The sequence below is a fragment of the Ambystoma mexicanum genome, chromosome 8 (genome assembly GCF_040938575.1).
Source record: "Ambystoma mexicanum isolate Mex_15411 chromosome 8, UKY_AmexF1_1, whole genome shotgun sequence".
Classification (NCBI taxonomy): domain Eukaryota; kingdom Metazoa; phylum Chordata; class Amphibia; order Caudata; family Ambystomatidae; genus Ambystoma; species Ambystoma mexicanum.
Window position 1 is genome coordinate 1678762489 of NC_090929.1, and position 24035 is coordinate 1678786523.

Genomic DNA, 24035 nt, shown 5'->3' on the forward strand with positions numbered 1-24035 from the left:
TTTCATTTATAACCTTTTTCATATTGAGGGGGTACTGTGAGAAACCTTTGCACAGGTGGCCAAGGAAAGGCCATCACTACTGGACCCCGACCCTGTGGACAGAGAAGCGAGGGAGAATCATCTGGGTGGGGGGTCCTCAGGGACTGGGAGTGGGGTAACCTTGTGTGAGACATGGTATTTCCCCCTTTCTCTATGGACATCCAACCGGTACCCTTCCCAACCTTCATAGGCTGTTATAAGCCAGTTCCCCTCATTTCTCCACAATTGACACTTAACAGTACTAGGACGAAGAAGAGGCAACTAAGAGCAATGAAGACTATGCGCTTTTACCACTCTGATAGTGGGACAAGGAAGATGCCTTCTAAGAGCTGTGATGGTCAGGCATGTCCCTTTGATCGTGGTCAGGCTAATTCACACCTGCAGCCTTTCAAGGGGCTGCGGGTGTATAAAAGGAGACCAACCCAATGGGGAACAGAACAGGAGAAGCAGCAAGGAGACCAGTGCAAGCAGCAGAGAACACTACTGAAGCAGGACGCTGAGAAGCTGAGGGTTATGGAGAGATGCGGTCCATGGAAGCGTGGCGTGGGAGCTGGAACTCCCTGGAGCAGGCTGAACAAGGTGAAGGGAGCTGTGTGAGAAGGCTGTCCTTGTTCCCTTTTGGTCTAAGTGTTTATTCCCCGTTGTGGGAGGATCAACACAGGAATGTCTGAGGGGTAGAAGCTGGAGTCCTGACACTAAAAGCAGAAGGCTGGGTGATCCGCCTTGCAGCAAGAACTGTTAAAGCGACCAGTGAGTTTCTAATGAATGAGAAACCCAGTGCGCGAGTGTGTGAACTTTATTATTGGCAGAATACTTTGTATCAAAGTGGTTGCATGTGTCAAGAAACACGTTCACGAAGGTCTCCGAACACTGGGGAATTCAATTAAAGAGAAACAAATGAATATTGAACAACAGATAAAGCGAAAATGAACCATAAGCATAATGCATAACTATTTAACACTGAACTGAATCAAAACTTTGTTAAACAGAATTATGACATTTGGAACCAGAAAGGGAATGGAACCTCAAATCCAAGCAAACCATTGTACGGTGAATCTCTGAAATGAATCTAACTTTAAAGGATAAGCAAACCACAGTATGCCGAGTGCTAAAATGAATGTGACTTTAAAGACCATGCAAACAAAAGATACTGAAGCTTGATTTACAGTGGAACTTTAAAGGTTAAATGACTGATGATCTCAACTTGTGTGAAAGCTAGACATAGGAACTAATGTTTAAAAACAAAAATAACTAAACTTTGGAACTTAAAATTATGAAGACAAGGATACTTTGCTTTTGAACTGTGTTGCTTAGAACTTAGGGAAGGGAACAACGAGTACTTATAAAGACTATTTCATCTTAAATCCAAGGAAGGTAATTTTGAGACTTTTTTGCAGAACTGTTTCACACTTGGGGAAGGGAGCTGAAAGGAAGCTGTGAGCTGGAAGAAGCTCAGAACTTTGTGTTAAACACCATTTTCTTTTGGTTGATGACATCCCTACACATTGTACAGATTTAGTTTTGAGAGCAAGTATAGGTTTTGGACAAAGACAGATTCCCAAGTTGAACTTTTCGACTCGGACTTTCCATATTTTTATTTTGGCAGCGACATCCCACCTTAGTATAGGGCAAGTTAGGCCGTTCTTCCATCCTGGCTTTAGGCTACTACAGTATTTTGTTTTTTGAATTCTGAATCGGTTTTCTGTGTCTTGCTTCATGATGCCTTCACAGTACTTACAATACTAGCGACAATGCTTTTTTATCACTTATTTCTCTTAATAAAAAGAAATGCACTTTGCAGGAGAGCGTGAGAGCATTCATTGAGTGTTCATTATTGAGAATCAAGATGCATGTGTGTATTTAGTGTGCATGTGTATTTAGTGTAGGGCATCTATATAAAGTACTGTATGATGTCTTACTATAAATTGTGTCTATTTTGATAAGGAAGGGGTTGGCAGAAGGTTGAACAGTAGAGCAACACATTACATGACATTAGTAAATCAATCTTGTGAGGGTGGCTAACCCACTGCAGGGGTTTGCGGCCTAGTCTCTGCTTTCCATGCGTAGAGACAGGTATATGTTTTTTCTACCTCTATTCCTACCTCAGTCACTACTTGTGGGGTGGGGGTTGTAGCACACTCCCTTTGGAGTGGAGGAAAGACTCAGCAGTAGTGTGTCATTGGTACAGCCCAGCGATATTGAGGCGATTAACAGGGCCGGGAGGATACCTCAGGGACAAAGTGCTTGTCTTGGAAGCAAGACAACACTGAGCAGAAGGAGCTTGATTCCTGGTCCTGCGCTTAGAGGCTGGATGGAATCCGGCATTAAACACAATATAAAAGCCTAATTTAATTTCTTTAACATTGAGCCAGCAATGCCTGGCTACTGGATAAACAGCCCAGCACTGCAATAGAGTCACATGATGAACATAGGGGTTTTGGGCAGAACAGAGATTACAGCCATAATGGAGCGGTTATGGATATAGGGGCAGCACAGCCATCACGAGCATGGTTTTGGGGGAATGTGGGGCATTTGATGGGGGCCAACTGAGATAAGCCATCACTCACCAGGCTTTGGGCCAACGCAGCTACTTGGATCTGCATTGGACGGATGCCCACACTCCGCCGGCAATATGCTCGCCTCTGTGCGTGTTTCCAAGACTTGGCTTTTATCAGCCTCATTTTCCCAGACTTCGTTTTGCAGGCCTTGCTTCAGCTCTGTCACCAGTGGCCTCAATTCACACTCTTCTAGTTCTGATCGGCCTTCTTTCACAAAGTTGCACAAGTTGGGATCACCAATCTGTGAATCCATCGGCTCACCTGAACAGAAAACAGTGAACACATGGTTAGCGGCACATATACACAGAGACAAAAGCATGATTAGATGCTCAACAAATGCAACGCAACAGAAAGAATATGTTGCTCTTGTGAACACTGCAGCAGGTTACCTGCTCGCTCTTAAAAATGGAACTCGGGGTCACCCAAGCGTATCCACACCCCTTTCTTTTTTCCTTTGCAAGAACGCGCTCAGCCTAGAGAAGGGCCTATTCAGAATGGGCCAAATCCGAAGGCTTTGAGTAAAGAGTGTTCTGCAGCATGGTTCAGTACACAGAATAAACTTTAAAGGTGTACCATCTACCAAGAGCCTCAAGTTTGTGCTTTCTCTTCTCAGAATCACACTTTCTGTATTGTGATGAACTATACTGCTCTTTAAGGGGTGGTGTGCTCCAGACCAACCACCTTTTATTTTCAGAGTGTTTGCGTTTAATCTATTTTTTTTTTCTTAAAGCCAATCAGATATGCTTTGGGAAATTAAGGACAGCATGTCAATTCCTGGAAATGGCACCAGCCCATAGTGGCCCTCTGGGTACAAGTAGTGTTCTGCGGATTACCAACAATTTCCGAGCACTTCATTCAACACTTTGGATTTGGTAATATAGAGCAATTCTCAAACTGGAGGCAGAGGATTTTCCAACCGCACGGAGCTTCTCGTTTCCTATGCTGCACTATCATACACAATTGGCATGCAGGCTATGTGTTAACCCTCTGCTGCTTGCTTCAATGTTGTCAAACATGTTCACCATGCCATGGGCTGGCCCGAGGTCTGAAGGTAAATTATTGATCTACATGCACAGCAAAGTTTCCCACTTCTTTTTCTTGACTTTAAAACAAAGGATTCTGTTCAACCTGGAAAAGGTGATGGTGGATGGGCGTTTCGATGTACCAACTGCGGGGGGGGACTCCCCTGTTTAGTTACCGGATGACAGTCTTCTTAGCCACAACCTCTAGGGCCATTCAAAGGCTAATCGATTTGTGTAGGGTGTTGGAGGGATAGACACCCATTAATATTGGAAAATGGAGGAAAGAGGACGCTCCTGCTCTTTCAGCTTGGATGGAAATAAGCAGGTGCTGTTTAAACAGTTCATTTACCTGGGGGTTGTATTTAAAAAGAAATCTCAAAGCCTAAACATTCACAAACGATCCGTAAGAATGACAAAAGCAAAAGTGGCAATCATCCAGTCAAAGATCTGCAGTGATTATATGGTTTGAATTTTTACGGCGATAGTTTTGTCGATTCAATTTGGAACAGTCTACCAAATGTATATATTTATTATAGGGACGCAACCACTGCCCAATAGGTACGGTAAAACCTGTTTAAGAGACTTTTCGCAAAATTTTATTGCTAATAATGTTTGGATCGTTCGGCGTATTTGAATGACAACCCGGGATTGCACCAGAAAAACAAGGGTTTCTGGGATGCAGTGCAAACCCCCCTTCTTTGTCAAATATTTAAAACTATGGAGGGATTTACACCAAGCAACAATGCCTGCCCTAGTGGTTCACCTTGAACTTACAATACTGGGTTTGCATATGTTTTTGGACACTACATCTATAAATCATAGGGGCAGAACATATACACCCCGAGGGATTGGCACATTTGGCGATGAGTATACCAACTAGCCGATGAGGACTTTGACTCGCACCTCCAGAGAACCGCTTCCTCATGCACCCTAGATTGCTGTTTGCAGATCCCTATTGTGGCCACAGGCCAACTATTTATCTTTGAAAGTGACATACTGTAAAAATGCAATAACCTGCATTTGACGTTACGTATTTTGACAATGTTGTTTTAATCTGTGCTTTGTAAACACCAATTACACTTGGGCTAGCATTAGAGTGCATACGATTGACGCGTTAGGCGCCAATATTAAATTCATAGACTCACTACAAGCACACCCAGCCCTTCTTTCCACCAACTCTAATTTAATTCAATCACTCTACAAGATGGCCGCGAGCGCGGCACCTCTTGCATAGCCCAATGCACATGTGTGCTCACAGTATGTTTAGCCGTTGCCAAAACAGCGCTTCCGTGTTGAGCAATCGCCGTTTCCCCAGTAACCGACTGCTTCGGCCCGCCACTGCGAGCAACTTGAGAACCCGCGGTCCGTGTGGTTCAAGAAAGCCGCGACCCAGGATACTGTTTCATCTACCCTTTGGTCCAGTGTGCCCCAGGCCGGCTCAAATGTATTTGCATCATTTTCTGCAGTGAGCGATGTAAGAAACCAAAGGGTCTCTCAACGTACATATCCCCAGGGATTTGTCATCCAGATGGCTAGGTCACGACCATCCCTGTTGGATCCAGTTCCTAGGGGGTGGACCAGTGTGGGAGGATCACCTGGATGAGGGGTCCTCGGGAAGCAGGGTAGGGGCACCCGATCGCGAGACGCGGTATCCACTTCCCTTTCAAACCTCTTCCTCAACCTACTGTGCAAGATTTGACTGTCCAACTCTCTACTACCCCCTTTTAATTTAAACACTAAGATGAGGAAGAGAGGGATCGGGAGGATAAAGATTACTGACAGAAAACCCAGTCAGAGACAGAAAACAGGCTCCTTCCTGGAATCCCAGTGATTTGACCGAAGGGGAAATTATCGAGGCTGAAATATCCGAAAACGAAATGTTCGAATTACCAAAAGTTCGAATACTTTGTTTTTGGACATTTTTGCCCCGATAATTTGCCGAAACACACATTCTCTCACACACACACACAAACCACAAACCCCACTTAACTTCACCTTCACGCTGGTTCCTGCAGCGCCATTTCCCTTTCACTTCTGTGATTGGGAACTGGCACTGCAGGGTCCTTTTTTTTTTTTTTTTTTTTTAAAAACGGATGGCTGCATGGGTGTCCCCCGCAGCCCCCGCTCACTATACCATAAAGTATAGTGAGCGGGGGAAACCCCTGCAGCCCCGTTTTTTTTTTTTTTAATGCTACCACCAGAGGATCGAACTTTTGGTGTTCGATCCTTTGGTGGTAGCATTTTTAGAACTTTTGGTCGTTTCGACCTTTTTCTTCGGTCATTTCGACCTAAACCCCTTCCTGTCCCAGTAATGAGGCCAGGCAAAGTCGGGCCTCCATTTACAACTATGCACACCAGAACCCAATTACCTCTCCTAGAAGTAGAAGAGGTGGAAAGCAAAGGCACTTTTTGAGGGAGTCAGGGATGCTGGGAAGTGCCGGGAAGCAGGAGAAAGACCAAGCAAGTTGCAGAGACCCTGGAAGACCTGGAGGAGGAGAAAAACGCCCAACCACTGGCCCAGTTACCTGAGAGGAGACTGCAGTGTGGAGAGGGAACTGTACCTCCAGAAGGCAAGACCAGGGGCAGCTGGGGTTGCCTGACGGTACCTACAGCAGAACTCCTCCCCTGGGCCAGGCACACAAGCCCAGGTCTCTGAGGGGCAAGCTGTGAGACGCTGACCTCAGTTCAAAATCCCCTTTTAGCTCCTGAAGCTCCCAAAGCCATGGCATGCCGTTTTGGGGGGCTGTGAAGTAGGAGCAAAATCCTTACACTACATTCTGGTACTGGGAGTACAAAGACAATTATTTTGCGAATTGTGACTTTTGAGAGGAGACTCGAGCTCGGCAGAGGAAACCCTTCTCTGTGAACTCTAAATCTTGAGGGGAGGCTCGAACCCAACTGAGGGAAGCTTTCGGTGTGAACTGTTCTGCAGGAGAGAAGGCTCGAGCCAGATTGAAGGAAGCCTTCATTATGAACCTAAACACCTTTTGACGAGCGAGGCAAAGCACACGAAGGAGCAGGTCTTCCTAAGCGGCAGCTGAACCCAGAAGCAGAAAAACCCTTGACCCATGCCTTAGAAGGTTGTGAAACTTGTGGAAACTGGAAAATAGCAAGCAACCTGCCCAGCTGGGAGAATGAGAGATGCTTCCCAGGGTGTCTGAAGTATCTGGGGCCCTCCAGCCCGACTGAGTGACAGAGGGAGGAGCTACAGCTGCCGGAGAACCGTCCTTGGCTTCAGGGACCAAACCGTCAAGCAAAATCCCCTTACAGCCGGTGAGTGAAGGAAGCTAAGAGATACCGGTCTGGAATGAAAGGTAGGTTGTGAGCAGCAGCGGTGTTGCGAGAAGAAAATGAGAAATAGCGTGTTCAGGAAAACACGCAAGTGAAGGCCAGATGGCGAGAGTGGTGAAACAAAGTAACCCCATACCACTGTATGAAGAGAGACATAATCACAGAGTGGTCGGGCATGCAAAATCAAAGGCCTCTGACAAGATTATCTCCAATGCAAAAGTGAAAGGAAGGATATCGAAGTGGTCCTGCGAGGGTCTGAGTCAAAGTCCCTGGCACATTCAAAAGTCTTCAATGACATAAAGAAAGGAACTTTGATAAAGTGACGATCTGGATTGCACCCGACAGGGGAGCCCGCAGTGCTGAGAGAGAAGGGGGTCCGAACCCAATGGAGGGAGATCCAGGGTGGATGTCCCACCAAATAGATGAAAGCAAAGAAAGGAATGTTATGGAATAGAAACTGTTTACGGGAAGCAAGACTTTCTAGGGCAAAGAGACCCTTTTGGCAGATTCCACAGAAGACTCTGAATTGAGGTGGTCCTGATAAGACTGTTTCTGTGTGCACAGAGCAGTCGAAGTGTGCTGTGCTTGAGTGACCAGCCTTGTCCTCTGCTAACAATGTGGGGAAGGGAGGCCAACGGCCCAAACAAACAAGTTACTTACCAACTGTAATGTTCTTTCGACTGGATGTTCCTCCAATGCGTTCCACATCTTTGACATGTAATTTTCACAGCTGTGCACTTCGGAAACTTATCGGCAGAGGCCGTCCTGCGTCGAAGTCGTCAGACCCATGTCCCTCGAGGGCATCCGTCGAGGACGACGTCACAGGGTGTTATAAATAGGACGCACGGCGCCCGTAGCCTCAGTTTAAGTGTTTTCCCCCAGAACGTGTGACACCATTCAGATGCCTGCTGGAATGCACTTCGTAAAGCGCTATATAAACGCAATGAACTTAACATAACACTTAGCCTTGAGGAAACGGAAGCTGCAATCGCATAGGAAATACTCCTGAGGGGCAGGCTGGGAGGGCGACGTGGAATGCGTTGGAGGAACATCCAGTCGAAAGAATGTTACCAGTTGGTAAGTAACGTGTTCGAATGGATTGTGTCGTCCAACGCAGTTCCCTTAGGGAGCACTACAGAAGATTAGGACTACAGGTATATGCAGTAAATCCCCTTTGGTATCAGTCTGTACCACAAAGATTTAGTTGGTAGCTGTGGCTGAGCAGTCAGACTTATCTCAAGAGGAAGATGAGCAGTATTCAGGGTTTACACAATATGACAACAGTACTATGGAACAAGGAAACACTGACCAAAGCTTTATATCAAAAAGAATATATATATATTTATTTTACACACTCTTAAATTCAACACACAAATCACTATCCTCAAAGCAAGTTAAAACAGTCAGGAAAAGTATACACAACTCCCTATTTAAATTGTAGACAAGTTTGAGCAAGAGTGAAAACTGAGCAAAATGGCACTTCACAATATTAAAAAGGGGAAGGAAAGGGTGGTTATAAGAGTTCGGTGCACCAACACATTTCTTGGTGAAAAGCAATCTAGAGAAGGCAGTTGTAACAGATTTAGCCAGAGTCAATAGGCCTGAGCCAGAGTCAGTGGTACAAGGCAAAGTGCCCAGGATCAAACTGTTCTAGTAGCTGCAGTCAAGTCTGTTTAACTATTTGAAAAGGCGGTTGCAGAAGGTAAAAGACAATGTGCCTCATTACGACCCTGCCGGTCCGGAAAGAACGGTGGTGGTAAATCCGCCACCACCGTTCTTTCCGGACTGGCTGATTAAGAGTCCTGCAGGCGGGAGGTGTCACTCCCGCCAGGTCTGACCTGGCGGGTTTAACACCACCTGGCTGCAGGCGGACATGGAAACACCGGCACCATTACAGCATGGACTCCATGGGAATGGGGATTAACAGAATTCCGCCTCCGGAATTACCGGGTCACCGGGGTTGTAATGCCTCAGTGATTTCGGCAATCACAGATGCAGAATGGTAATACGAGTCTGGCGGTAACCTGACAGAATTTCTGGCAGGGTTACCACCGGACTCGTAATGAGGCCCACTGTTAGACGATAGGGGTGGCCAACCCGGACGGTAAGTAAAGGATTTAAAACACCTTTAGCACTACCCAACGAAATGGTAGGCCTGGCAGAACCATGTACCTTGAAAGTGGAAGAGGCTGGAAGATTGAAGAAGCCCAAGTAGCGGCATCACAAATTTTCCCAATAGGAACACCCCGCTGGAGGGTGGTGGAAGTAGCCACGCCCCTAGTGGAATGAACTCTCAATCCTTCAGGAGGGTCTTTACCCGCCAACCAGAAACCCTCCGTAATGGTAAGGATAATCCACCTGGACAAGGTCTGTTTGGTAAGAGCCTGGCCCAATCGTTGTCCAGCATATCCTACACGAGTTGATCGTCCACTCCGACCCTCGACATCCTAGAAATGTAAAAGCTAAGAGCTTGCCTAGGATCTAACCGATGGAGACGCTCCTCTTCCTTACCAGGATGAGGAGGAGGGTACAAAGATGGAAGAACCACCTTTTGACTCAAATGATATTCAGAGACTACCTTAGGTAGAAATGAAGGACCTACTCGCAGTACAACCCTGTCCTTGAGAAACACAGTAAAGGGTGGCTTAACTGAAAGTGCCTGCAATTCACTCACTCTGCGAGCAAAAGTGACCGCAACCAAGAACACAGTCTTAAAGGACAGTAATCTTAAAGGACAAGAGTGCAAAGGTTCAAACTGAGCACCCATGAGAAATCTCAAAACCAAATTAAAATCCCAAACCGGCACCTGGAAAGGGGATGGCGGGAATACATTAGTCAGTCTTTTGAAACTGAGAAATCAAAAGGAATCTTAAAGTAAGAAAATTCTTCAGACGAGCGCTTCAAGATAGACAGCGCCGCCAGGTAACCTTTAATGGTACCCACTTGAAGGCCCTTGTGGAGTAAAGAAAGCAGAAAAGACAACACCATAGGAATGGAAAACTGAAAAGGATCAACATTGTGATCCCTGCACCAGGCGCAGAACTTACGCCAACAGCAACGGTACAGGGATTTTGTTACAGGCCGCCTGGCCAAAAGCAACACCTCCATCATGTCATCCGGGAGGTCCCAATCCTTATACCTCAACCTTTCAGATACCAAGCGTGAAGGTTGAGAGTACCTCTGGATGGAGAACCTGATGCACCCCCCAACGAGAGAGAGAGAGAGAGAGAGAGAGAGAGAGAGAGAGAGAGAGAGAGAGAGAGAGAGAGAGAGAGAGAGAGAGAGAGAGAGAGAGAGAGAGAGAGAGAGAGAGAGAGAGAGAGAGAGAGAGAGAGAGAGAGAGAGAGAGAGAGAGAGAGAGAGAGAGAGAGAGAGAGAGAGAGAGAGAGAGAGAGAATCCTCTCGGTGGGGAAGACAGCGTGGAGGGAAGATGTACATTTCCAGAAGGTCCGGGAACCACGTTCTCCTGGCCCAATCGGGAGCAATGAGGATCATGTGGGAACCGAACCTCTGCAACACTTGAAGAATGACGAGGACTGGAGGAAACGCCACAAACGCGACACTGGTGGCGAAGAGATCCACTTGCGGGGTTCCCTAAAGGGTGAAGATCTCCTGAAGGACTTCCTGAGCCAATTCCCACTTGTGAGAGACTGTGCTCTGCCTACTCTGAGCGTCCGCTGCCGCATTTTCGTCGCCGGCCAGATGAACTGCCGAGATCGAAGTTTCCTGCTGTAGGGCCCAGAACCAGAGCTGCATTGCCCATCGGCACAACGGGAGTGACCCTGTCCCCCCCTTTTTGTTGAGGTAATGCCTGGCCACTGTGTTGTCCGTCATTACCAAGACACACTCCTCCCCCTCCCCCCGTACCGAGGGCAGAAAAGCCTTCAGGGCTAGCCTGATGGCTCTTAGCTCTAACAGATTGATGTGGAGTCTGGACTCAGACGGAGACCAACGACCGCTGGTGGCCAAGTTGTTGGCATGAGCGCCGCATCCTGTGAGGGAAGCGTCCGTCACTACAGTCACCTCTGGCCACGGTTGCCAAAACGGTTCCCCCTTCATCAAGTTCCCTTCGTTCACCCACCACAGAATGTCCGGGAGACAGAGCGCGGGATCTGAACAGGATCCGTCATCTTGCCGGAGAACTGCGACCACTGCATCTTGAGGTCCCATTGCAGGGATCTCATCCGCAGCCTGGCCTCTGGCACCAGAAAAATGCAGGAAGCCATGAGGCCGAGCAACCTTAAGAATTTGAACCCCGGGAGACTCTGGGCATGTTGAAACTTGTCCACCATCTGTACAATGTGATGAGCCTTTACCTTGGGAGGCGAACTCTTCCAAGGACATATCCAACACAGCCCGATGTACTGGAGCTGTTGGGAAGGTATCAGGTGCCACTTCTTGAAATTCAGGGAGAAGCTCAGCCGGTGGAGGGTGCAGCAGGTGACACCGAGATGATCCAAAGCTAGCGCCCGGATCAGCCAGTCGTCCAGGTAGGGGTAGATGTGAGTCCCCCCACCCCCCTTCGCCTCGCTTGAGATACGCTGCCATCACCACCATGAGCTTGGTGAAGACCCTCGGGCGGAGGTCAATCCGAACGGCAGGACCCGAAACTGAAAGGGCGAGTCGCTTCCGCAAATCTCAGGTACTCCCTGTGCACGGGATAGATCAGCACATGGAAGTAAGCATCCTTGAGTTCCAGAGGTCCAGAGACACCAACCAATCCTGAAGTTGAAGGGCCTGGAGGACTTGAGAAAGAGCGACCATCTTGAACCTGTCCTTCCGGAGGAGTTTGTTCAACCAACGCAAGTCCATGATGGGTCTCAAACCCGCGTCTTTCTTTGGGATAAATACCATATCTTGTTCCTCTCCGCTACAGGCACCAGTTCTATAGCGCCTTTCTCCAGCAGGGACAAGATTTCCTGCGCAAGGAGCAGATACGGAAGCTTGAAAGAGTTTCCCCAGGGGATTGTCGTGAGGCCGCTGAAGGAAGGGAAGACAGTTGGTTTGTTTATTCATTTGTTATGCGCACCAGACTCGTAAGTAAAAGGGCGCAGCAGTATGGAGATGCAAAGCTTAAAAAAAGATGCGAAATGTGCACAGGATACAATATTTACCTGCTTACAAGATATACACAATGTACAAAATAGGGACAAAGACAACAATTGGCCTATATAATTACAAAAATAAACAATAAGCACTGTACAAAAAATATATATTGCAAAGGTGAAGCCCTTCGTATATCATGTAGGCTCACAGGTGGACTAGATTACACATGGTCTTCAGATGTTAATGCAGTAATGCACCATTAATTCAGAGTGAGAATCTGAAGGTCTCTTCAGATGTGGGCAGGTCCACAACGGGTACTGGGGACTAGGGGTCAGTAGCGATGATGTATTTTATAAAAAAAATGTATGAAGTGTAGGTAGGGTTGGTCGGCTCTCAGATCTTGAGGCAGTGAGTTCCAGAATTTAGCTGCCTTTACAGTAAAGCTGTTACCACCAATAGTGGTGAGCTTATATTTAGGTATGGTCAGACAGTTAACATACCCCGTTCTGGGCTACAGTAGCCGTGGGCTATGGTATCCAACAAACACGCATCTGAAGTAATGGCCCGCCATTCTTCGAGATGCTGAGACAGTCTGCCCCCCAACCGGCGAACCATGGGACATGGCCTCATGACTGTTTGGAAGTGGCTGCGAAGTGCCTGAAGGCAAAGATGCAGCTGCCTAAGCGGCTCTGGCACCACCGTCCAACACAGGTACCTTTCAGCTTGCCCCTTTGATTAGCGGCCCCTCTCGTACTACCAAAGGAGGAGTAGTACCGAAAGGAACCTCCCCTCCACTGCTGTCCCCTAGGACGAAAAGGCAGAGGTTGACGCACTGCAGCGCTCAAAGACTTCGCTGCAGCTTTCGAGGTCTGCAACCTCGCAAAGGCTCTCGTCAGCCTTGCTGCCAAATAAATGTGTACCATCAAAGGGATGTTGAGAAGACGGACCTGCACATCCGGAGCAAACCCCGACTTCCTCACCCACGCAAATCTGCGTACCACGGTGCTCGGAGCCATGGATCGGCTAACATTGTTGGCCGTATCCAACCCCGACTAAAGGGATTCACACATAGCATCCTTGCACGAGAGCAAGGAAATCATCCCTTTCGTCCCCCTCAGGAATATGCTCAGCCGCCAAGGAAACAATTCCACAGAGTGTGTGAAAACCTTGCGAAGGCATACGTGGAGTTGGCCGATTTCAAGGCCATGCTCCCAGCAGAAAATACCTTCCGGACCCAACCATCGAAGCGCTGGTCATCCCTATCCGGACGGATGGTAGGGTACGCCTCCTGCCTCCAGGTGGCCGTAGCCGCCTGAACCACGAAACTCTCAGGAGTGGGGTGAGTAGACAAATAGCTGGGGTCGCTAACGGAATGGCAGTATTTCTTAGTTATATTTTTATTCACAGCCGGAAGAGATTCTGGGGACTGCCAAGCAGCTGCCATCCTTTTCTGCAAGGTAGAATTAAATGGTAAAACAGGGTCAGAGGGCTGACCTTGATCCAAGATGTCTGTCAGATCATCTTGCACAGTCTTCTGGAGGACTAGAACAGCCCAGATACTCCGAGACTCGTGCCATGAGTCTCCTATAAGAAGACTCTGCATGAGCTTCAGGCTCAGGTCTACCAAACTCCACTTCCGGGGAAGTGTCCGGTCCACTTGCATCATGGACAGTCTGCCTCAACTCCTCCAACTGATTGTCCCCAGAAACAATTGGATCATCATCAAGGTCACCAGGTTCCTCAAACTTTCTTCCTCTTCAAAAATATAATCCAGAGGGGGTTGAAACCCAGGCCTGGGGACAGAAGAGGGTCTGTTGGGCAAAACCGGCCTCGCCAACTTCGATGTAGCCTTCCTTGGAGGATCCACGATGTCTGGGTACTCCAACGGCAAATTGAGAAAGAAATCCATTAAGGCCCCCATAGCATCGAAGGCTTCAATGTCGAGAGCGTCGACAACCTCGACGTCGGGACTGCCAAATGCTTCGGCCTCGACACAGGTGCCCACGGCGCCATGGGCTGATACGACGGCAAGGTGTCGATGTCCGTATCGGACAGACACGGCGCCGAACGAGTCGACGCCAGCCCCGAGCCCCCAATAGGTTGCTGCGGTCTCGCTGGGGACAAGGACCGAGACCTAGAGGCATGTCTCTTGCGACCTTTCGATTCCTTGTCCGTATGGGACCTCGACAGCTCTTGATTGTAGCGTCGCGAACCCGAAGGCATGCGAGCCACGGAACGAGACCGATCCAGGCCGGCTTCATCAGAAGGCGCTACCGGACCCGTGTCCTGCGATTGAAAAATGGCCATCATATATTTCTTGAACACTGCCCATTCCTCCAGGGGACTTCGTAGGGCACGTAACCTTCCTCGATGCACCATCCTCTGAGGACGACGGGTAAGGCGACTGGTGACGGCACTTCCGCGAGTGCTGGGACGAGGAAGACGAGTGGCGGGAACCACTCCGGGACCAAGAGCCCCGGGATTCTTTCCGATGAGGAGAGTCACCCCTCGAGTCATCGGTGGAAACCCCCTTGGACTTGGAAGACTGGGACTTAACAGGCTTTGAGCCCCTAACTACCTGGAGCTTCCCCTTCCACTCACGCAAGGCCTTTGCAGTCAGCGACTGGCATTTCCAGCAGTCGTCTGTGTCGTGCGACTTGCCGAGGCCCCACAAACCGATGCGGTGGGGGGGGGGGGGGTCGGTGAGCGACATTTTAGACTTGCAGTCCCGTCAGATCTTGAAACCGGACCGCGGAGTCGGAGGGCTCGAAAAGAAAGACATTTTCAATGAAGAAAGCACACGAGGTGCGCCGAGTCTCACAACGTTAACACGTTCGCAGAAAAAACAGAACTGAGGCTACGGGCACCGTGCGTCCTATTTATAACATCCTGTGATGTTGTCCTCAACGGAGGCCCTCGAGGGACATGGACCCAACGCCATTGAAGCAGGACGCCCTCTGCCGAAAGGTTTCCGAAGTGCACAGCTGTGGACATTACATGTCAAAGATTTGGAATGCGTTGGAGGACACAATCCATTAGAAATCTTGACTTATCATTTTGTGAACACTTCTTTCTTTTTCATGAACTACATCCCACCTATTTGTTGTTTAGAAGTAGGCAGTGGTGATAGGTTTTTTTAGCATAGGCCATCTTTCTTTGACACGACACCACGAGGACAGAGTTTTCTTTATTTTGATGGTAGAGGCCTGCTCCCATCTTAAATTTAGGTTTAGATTAGGCGTTTTCCTCACCCTTACAAAAGTTCAATAACACCCTGGAACTGATCACTTGTGTCCGTCTTACTGTTGTCACAATGGTTCCCTCACAGCGAGTACCGGCTACTGCACCAGCGCAGACCGCTGCCTTTTCCGTGCCACAGACGCAGCAGATTTTACCCTATCTGCTGCACCTCTCCAGCACGTCAAAGCAGGTAACCCAGCCCTACAATTCTGGTCCCCTAATTTTCTATAGATCTCCTATTGAGGTATGTGACACCATATGCGCCAGTATGCTTACCAGGCCGTATTTTTACCAGGTCGCATTATTCTCTCCACAGAACCGAACATCTCACACATGGGAAAGTACATCCCCCTAACAGCAGAGGTCTCCATCCTCCGGATTCCACAGACGTAGCACTGTGGAAACTATTGGTGCCTCCATCTATGGCACCATTGCAGGTAATTCGGCCTCAATAGTATTTACTCAAACTACGGTTCCATGCAGTAATGTCATGATCATCGGGCTAAGGACACAGACCTTACAGGGTCACACACACAGGGGGCCCGGATGGACACAGTCCTGGCACCTTTGGCGCCAGGCTTATAAGGAACAACAAACAAGACATTCATTTGGGTCAAAAATACCTTTATTATGGACATAGCACTTCATTTTGGGTGCACTGTGTATTTAACATTGGGACTTTCCTCTTTAAAGTAGCCCCACGTGCACACTTGGGTGGGACTACTTGCTGTTGGGTTGCCTGACACCTGCTGACTCACTGGGAGTGGCAGGGTGTGGCAGGCAAGCCAAGCCTAGTGGGCGTGCCCACCAGCACAGCTATATAAGCTGCTCTGATCCCCGAGGCAGACGCTTTGCTTTATTCTGCATTAACACGCAGCGTAACACTCACCGCCGTCTGGGATTTCACTTACCTTTAGAAGTCCAGTTATCTGCTTCCATACTTACCACCTGGGGGATCCTGCTCTCACCTGTATGCTTCTTCATGGTCATCTCTGCACATCTTCTTGGCACCGCGGCTCACCTTCATCTTCCGGAGTGCAGGCATCGTCATTTGGGCATAGCGGCTCACCTTCAAACATCTCCTGGAGCGCAGGCATCATTATCTGGCACTGCGGCTCATCTTCCATTCTTCAGGGATGCTGGAATCTGCATCCTGGTACCGCAAAACGACACGCTCCACCCGCAACTGCAGCACCTGAAAATAAAATGAAAGGCAAGGTTAGACACTTAACAGACATTAAGTTTAAGGTCGTGTTACCATCAAATCTCGCGCCTTCCCTTAAACCATCACTTACCAGTTGTCGGACATTGCAGTTTCATCCATCTTCATCTCGGCCGCATTCTGCGTCTCCACAACTGCTGTTGGGCCGCAATTCCACTTATCTGGAAGAAAGCAGAAGAGAAAACGTCACAAATTAACAACATTGAGAGCAACAATACCAAGACAGAAAATAGAAAGGGGAAAAGACAAGAGAAATTTACCACCAACCAGGAGGATAGTCGCAGCTGGACTGGACTATACCTATCGGGGATCAGTGAAGCAACTAGATCCCATCCACAAGCGCCCCTGCCAGAAGTAGCAGGGCAGAGAGCTAATCCTCCATATTTACCAGGTGAGCCTTATGGACCGTTACGTGCCCACAGAAACCACACATTGGGTCGAAGGGTTTGGGAGGTACAGCAGTACCAATCCATGCACTCACGTTTTCTCATATCCACGCAAGAGCCGTGCCGTCCGCAGGGGGAGAAAACTGGGAGGGCTGTCACCGTGCCCCAACTCCTCCGCAGAGACCAGGTGAGCATAACAGGTCACTATGTTCTTTTTTCCAAACATGGTCTTGCACGTTTCTGGTTTCAGATTTACATGCTACACTAGTCCCTCCAGTAGCAGAGCTTGCCCATCCAGGAATCAACAACCTGCCGTCCCTTCAAGACCAATGGTACACCCATTATTAATACACGTGTGTGGGTTCCCCATTTTACTTATGCAGGACCGTACACATGCCCCGTACTTGATGTTGCAGCTATCACCAACTCCGATAGGTGTCTCCTTCCTCGAGCAACACAACGAGTATAGCACACCTCCGGTCAACCAGTGGACAAGGGATCGTAGTTTCTACAAGTTAGTCCTCATTTGGGTCCTTCCAAATATAACCTTTTTTGTATAACTTTTATGTATACCGTTTCTTTGTCATCTTAGCACTATTTGGTGTTCCCACTCCAGGGGTCCAACAGTTCACAGGTCCAGAAGAAGGCGCACTCAATCACGGATTGCCGAAACATCCAAGACAAAGACAGTCACCTCACTCTGTCTCCATTATGTACCAATAACAAGTGACGTTGACCAAGATTTGGTCAGGTAACCCACACATTAATTGTGACATGCTAAGACCAGGTCACTCTGACCCAAAATATTTTCCTTCCTAGACTGAACAAACTAGGAATACGTGTCCACACAAACTCCAAGTATTGACACACAGACCACATCACACACTAAGGGCCACCGATATCTATACGTGATGCTTTATTGCTCTATTCAGGTTTTTGCACATATTAAAAACAAGTGAATGCCTATTTGTTTAATTCTTTGTCTTATGTGTGTTGGACAGTTGATGAGTTTTGCCTTGCCCCAATTGGTTTTATGATTGTACAGAAGAACAAGAGACTCTTACGTTCCCCTTCAAGATGCTCGTTTTTTGTCACTATATGTAAAGAAAAACTGAGGGCAAAATTATGTCTCAGTAGTAAAAAAGAAAAAAATAATAAGGAAAAATTATTGAATAAAGAGAATGCTAAAGGCAGGCAAATAATAAACCCCCTTACATTTATTTCGATAAAAGCTGAAGTGAGTATACTTTTTGTTGCAGAGTTGAAAAATCAATGGTCATTCACGGTCAATTCTGCAAAGAAATGTACACCCTGTGCACAATAAAGGAGTGTATTAGGACACCCCTTTGGTTATATAGTATTTAACATCGCCTAGTCCTAATATAGGGTGTTTTCTCCCTCCAGTTACAATTAATATGGCTAATGACATGGTTGGGACAAATGAAGAAAACTGCAAATAAATCTTTAAAGACATCAGGATTCTCCATGCTTGCAATTGGTATTCTCAATCCAGGTTCCCTCCATGGCATTTGCAATTCACAGTCGGTCCTAGGGATTAGAAGTAGCACCAAGCTGCTGCTTTTTGGTCTCCTTGGTTCACAGTCTATGGTCCTCTGCTTCTCGTCTGTTCTGGCGAGTCCTTCCTTCCTTGATCTCCAGGCTCTTTGTGCAACTAGACGCTAGGCCTGAGCAAGGGTAAGATAGTAGTGAACAAAACCCCAGTAGTTCCACTGGAATGCCAGAAGCTGTAATGAATCTAGAATGTGTACTTCTGCTTTTGTCACTTCCCAGTCTCAGGGCCCAGGCACTATTTCCCCACTCAGCATCTTTCAATTGGTCACAACGTTCTTGTGCTGGAAAGGGGGTTTGTTGCTATGTAGCATAGGGAATCCATCATAGAGACTAGATTAGGATTTCTGAATTTCTTTGACTTGTTAATGAAATATGTCCTACTGTCTGTCTCCTATGTCTGACAGCAGACACGTGAAGGTTTTGATTACAACCGCAGCAGGCGTAGATCAAAGGTACTCTGAATGTCACTGCACCTACATCCAATGGAATTCTGCAGAAGTACGCAACCCGACACAATGATATGCTACACTACCATCTTGGGAATGAGATATGAATTTTGGATGCTGCCGAGCCGACCACCTCGCTCCTGTGACTAGCAGTGTAGGTATATTCGCTTATCTCTCATCCACCAGAGAGTTAACCACATCCTATAAGCATCTAAGAGGTTAGCTACTAGTTAGACCACCACCAATGAATAATAGATATTTCCGTAGAGCAAGGCTAGCTCAGGAGCAACAGAGCACTGTATAGGTCATACAGCAAAACACTGCTAGTGAGTTTCACAATTCATCCAGTACACATTAGTAATAATTACCACAGTACAATACAGGAGATGGCCAGAATCTAGGTTACACCAAAGTGTTGCTGGAGGAGCTGGGTCTTCATTTCTTTCCTAGAATTGAAGGAAACTTAGAGCAGTCCAGATTGCCACTAGGAAATGGTTCCAGAGGACTACAGCAGAGCATGATAAGTACTGCAAGCCAGTGTGAGGAGCCAGGAATGAGACGCGGACACAGAAAGCTCATATTTTTGGCTATAAACCTTTATTCAAAATAAAAGTGCATTGGAAAAGGCTTTACTATCTATTTTTCCTCATCTCAACTAAAAACGAAAAATCTGTCCACTGTCAAGATGTCCAAAGCAAAGTGTCCTGTTTCCGAAATCCTGTCCTTGCCCTAACACTGTATAAAAACTCTAATATGTGAAGGGAAATTTTTGTTGGCCTTGTAAGTGCCCAAACATTCAAGTTCAAAAGAAATATATAACTCTAACACAATGGATACAGGTTACAGTTCCAGTGAACAACTCCTTTCCTCAGGTTTCTCTTCAAGACACTTCAAATTCATAAGGACAATTCTTCCTTTAGGGCTCTTGGTTCAACAAAAAATGTGTATAAAAAAACAAGTTGGACCTAAGTCCAAACTTGGTAGGCTACCTTGTGTACCCCTAACTTGACTTTGCCAGGTGCACTCCCCTGCCAGGACTTGATGTGATTTGTTTTGCACACTTGACTCTGGCCTGGTGTCCATTTCTGCCAGGGATTCTCATAGCAGATACTTGGTCTGGTGTCCAAGGAAGTATCGCCCCTCTCAGGGTCACCTCCCTCATATAACCGCCCCCCAGGGACATGAGAGGGTTTACCCCCAGGAAGGGGTGAGGACATCATCAGATTCATAATACCAGTCTAGTTTCCCGTCTGGCTGTGGTCTTGCTGTGCGATGACTGTGTGCCGTCTGATGTTTTTAGTTCAGGCATCCGGACGGTGGGCATACTGGCAGTGGTTGCCTTGTATGGGAGGCCAACAGTTTTGAACCAGATCGTAGCCAGCACGGGAGCCAGTGAAATGCAAGCATTGTTGGAGTGCTGGTCACATTTTTTAGCGCCAGTGACGAGGCAAGCTACATGGTGTCGGATGACTTTGAGGTGGAGGTGTCAGGTGAGCAACAGGACCTAAGGCACACCTTTGCTGGGCACCCTGTGCTCCTCTCCCTCTACAGACCCACACTGGATTTTTGTTTTAGTTTGTTTTTTGTTTCTGTTTGGGTCTGCATTGGCCAGTGTGTGCATGGAGCAGCACGCATTTTTCTGTACTGGGGTGCAAGTGTGCATGCATGAATCTAGCAAAAAAAATAAAAGCTGTATGTGGCTGACCATTAAAGTCCTATGCTGCAAATTTCTAAATCTGAATATGTAATGACCACAAAGAGGTTTTTGCTCCACAGCCAAAACTTAGTTTAGTGCACACATTTTTCATTCCCTTTATTAACTGAAGATGCAAGCTGTCGAGTTAATAACACTTTTCAGGTGTATCGTGATGCCATAGCTCGGATAGCTCAGTTGGTAGAGCTTTAGAATTTTAATGAGGATCCAGCATTTAAGTGCCTGTTTGGGTGGCAGGTCTCTTATTTTGCAAAATAATTACACAGAAAAAATAATTTGCTCATTAGAATATTTAGTATTCATCTTGGATGGCCCCCTATCTCATTTTCGATTTTCAACCTAAACAGTTCAGCCTCCATGGAGAATGTCAAAAAATGCCAATTCCAACTAGTGGTGGACAACCTCAGAGTGGCGGTATCAAATATGAAGCCACAAATTGACTCGCTTTCTGCAGAGAGTCAGGCCCACCCTTCCCATTAGTACGGTTTGCTCTATAACATCACATTGCCTTCCAATGGATATAGCAATAGGAATGTATTTTAAGAAAATAAAAGCCCTCCTGGAGAATTTTGTGCTTACTTGCACGGTTTCTATGTTTGGATTGGAAGAGATTGTCCTACTGTCTCGGAATGTCTCCCCCACAAAATATCCCTTCAATATTATGGCACCATGCATCCCGCAGCCATCTATATGAAAAAGATATAACACCAGCACAGAGTTGACACACAGACCACATCACACACTTACTTACTTGTTGCTCAGGGGGGCCTTGGCATAACGTGTTTGAAGACCACTGGTCTAAAAGGTTTCTAAAGTGGTGGTATGTTAACAGAGGTGGGGAGCATGGAGAAACAAAGATTTTTGAAGAAGCGGCGTACCACCCAAACAGGGACTTCAACACTGGACACTCATTAAAATTCTGTGGAGCCAAAACCTCTTTGTGATCATTCAATATCCAGATTTAGAGAATCTCATCATGGGACTTTGATGGTCAGCCACATACATCATCTGAGTCTTCACTCTCTTCTTCTACCCCTTGTAGACTGGCTTTGCTCAGTCTCACTCTGACGCTGCACTTCATGTTTCAAATTCCCTACGGACAGCTCGTCAGTCTAAGCTCTCTTCTTTTCTTATTCTTTGACTTATCTGCAGCTTTTGATACTGTGGATCATTCCCTCCTCATATCCGCTCTTTCCACCCTGGGTATTTCTGGGTCAGTTCTTACTTGGCTTTGTTCTTATCTTTCGCAACAGACTTACTCTGTTACCCTCGCTGGACATTCTTCTTCATTTCCTCTTCTTTATGGTGTCCAAGGGTTTGTTGTGTCCCCCTCTTTTCTCTCTGTACACTGCTCCTCTTTCTGAGCTTATCTCTTCTTTTAACAGCTCCTTTAACCTTTATGGTGATGATACACAGATCTTCCTTTCTTTTTCTTCTTTTGACTCTGTCCTACACTCCACTGTCTCAAACTGTCTTGTAGCTGTCCAGAATTGGATGTCTTCTCACTTCCTATATTTAAAACCCTCTAAAACGGAGGTTCTGTTATTTTCCACCCCTCTACAATTTCTCCCCTCATCTTTCCTTTCCTCCATCTACTCTTTCCTTTTCTCTTTCAGTGCGTAATCTGGGCGCCATCTTTGATTCTTTACTTTCTTTTTCCCTCCATATTGCCACTATTGCGCGTTCCGGTCACTATGCTCAATTTAACATTCATCGTGCGTGCGCCTATTTTTCTTTCCACGCCACTAAACTTTTTTTCTCTGGTTTTCTCTCGCATTGATTACTGCTCATCGTTATCATTATGTCTTCCTGCTGGTCAACGTTCCCCTCTTCGTTATATTTATAACTCTTCTGTTCATCTTTTTTCTCTACCTCCCCGTTCCTCTCAATCTCATTACTACATTTCCAATCCCGTCTTTGGTATAGTTTTCTCTCGATTTTTAAGTGTACTCAAGGCCTGGCACTCCTCTATTTCTCCCCTTTACTTTCGTTCGATGTTCCCTCGCACTCCTTGCGATCTCAGAACCTATTTCTTTTGACTGTTCCTAAACCATCTTGTGCCTCAACTCGTTTTCGTGCTTTTTCTTTTTTAGCTCCCAAAAAATGGAATGCCCTCCCCCGTTCACTTTGTCATTATTCATCATCGTCCATTTTCCAAACTAATCTTAAACTTTATCTTCTTACGTGTCTAGTTTCTTAAGAGTAAAAACAAAATGCTTTTTCTTTCTCGGCTGTTGTGAATTTGTAGTCATCCGTTTCATTTATGATTGAACTGTTTCTTTGATTCTTTTATTGTACAGCGCCTTTGGCGAAAACCACTCTATACATTTAATAAAATACAAAATAGCATTGGCCATTTCCCCAGAGCCTTGTGTGCTGTCAGGGAGAACGATAAGTAGAATGGGACAGCTCTATGGTCTGTCCAATTGCACACAATGGGCTCTAATTTAGGGGAGGGTGTGATAAAAGGAGGTCTAGGGTATTACCACCAATGTTTATAAGGGCTAGAATACCTTGCGTTATGTTGGGTGATTCTGCCAGGGTCAGGAATGTGCTGTCTTTGGCAGTTTGGGTTCCAGGGAAGTTGGTCTCCAAGGTAGATGTTGGTCGTGCAAGAGACTGAAACAGCAGAAAGCAAGTCCATAATCTCATGTAGGAAGATTCTACACCTGTGAGGTGGTCTGCAGATGAGGTGTGGAAAGTGGGAGAGTCCTTGTGCGACAGATGATTTGGCAAGTAAGAGTTTCAAGAATCCAATGTTGGTTGGTTGATTGTGTACTGTACAAGGCCAGTGGATTTTGTGGATGGTTGCTCTGGGGGTTCTAATGTAATGAAAGGGGTCACCGAAGGAAATGTCCACTATTAAAACACATGAGATGGTACAACAAAAAGGTATGGTGCCAGTGACAGTCCTCAGCCTTAGTCCTTGCGCATGGTGGGGGCACCAGGAATTCCCCATGTACCTCCTCCGAGTCCAGCATTATGGCACGCATGCAGCTCTAGTGACCACTCAATCCAATACTCCCAAAACCCCCACAGCACATGCAGGGGACGTTAACCCTAGTCTACTCAAAGGGGGCTTGTGAGTAGGCTCTGCCGTTTCCTGCCCTCTTCCAAAAACTGTTCTGATGGCACAGCATTGCCTGCTGCATGTGAAAACTACATTTCTAACGACCAGAGGCAAAATTCCTTCCTTTGACCCGAGGACCACGGCAAGTTGAAAGACCTCAAGGACTGCCTACTCTCAGAAAGCCCTGCTGTTCAGACCCGCGTGAGCTCTGCACAAAGACTGCACCACCAGAAACCGAAAGCACCTCCAACAGAGACTAAGTCAAGTTAAAAACAAGAAGTACCCAAAGAATAATATCGGGACCCGAGGAAAGAGTCTCCAACCTTAAGGAATAAGATATTTACCTGTAATTCTGGTTCTCCAGTATTGGCATCTTTCATAGATTCACATGTGAATATTCCTTGTCAGACAGATAATCCTCGGTAACAG

At 46.9% G+C, this 24035-nt stretch overlaps 1 protein-coding gene across 8 annotated transcripts in view; it reads right to left on the reverse strand.

Moving 5' to 3' along the window:
- The window catches only part of ATE1 (arginyltransferase 1), a 781290-nt gene that overhangs the window by 675868 nt on the left and 81387 nt on the right, over positions 1–24035 (reverse strand). For all 8 annotated transcript variants that reach the window (XM_069611961.1, XM_069611962.1, XM_069611960.1 and 5 more), the window contains exon 5: positions 2607–2858. In XM_069611961.1, coding sequence (XP_069468062.1) covers positions 2607–2858 — 252 coding nt within the window. The remainder of the gene's footprint in view (positions 1–2606; positions 2859–24035) is intronic.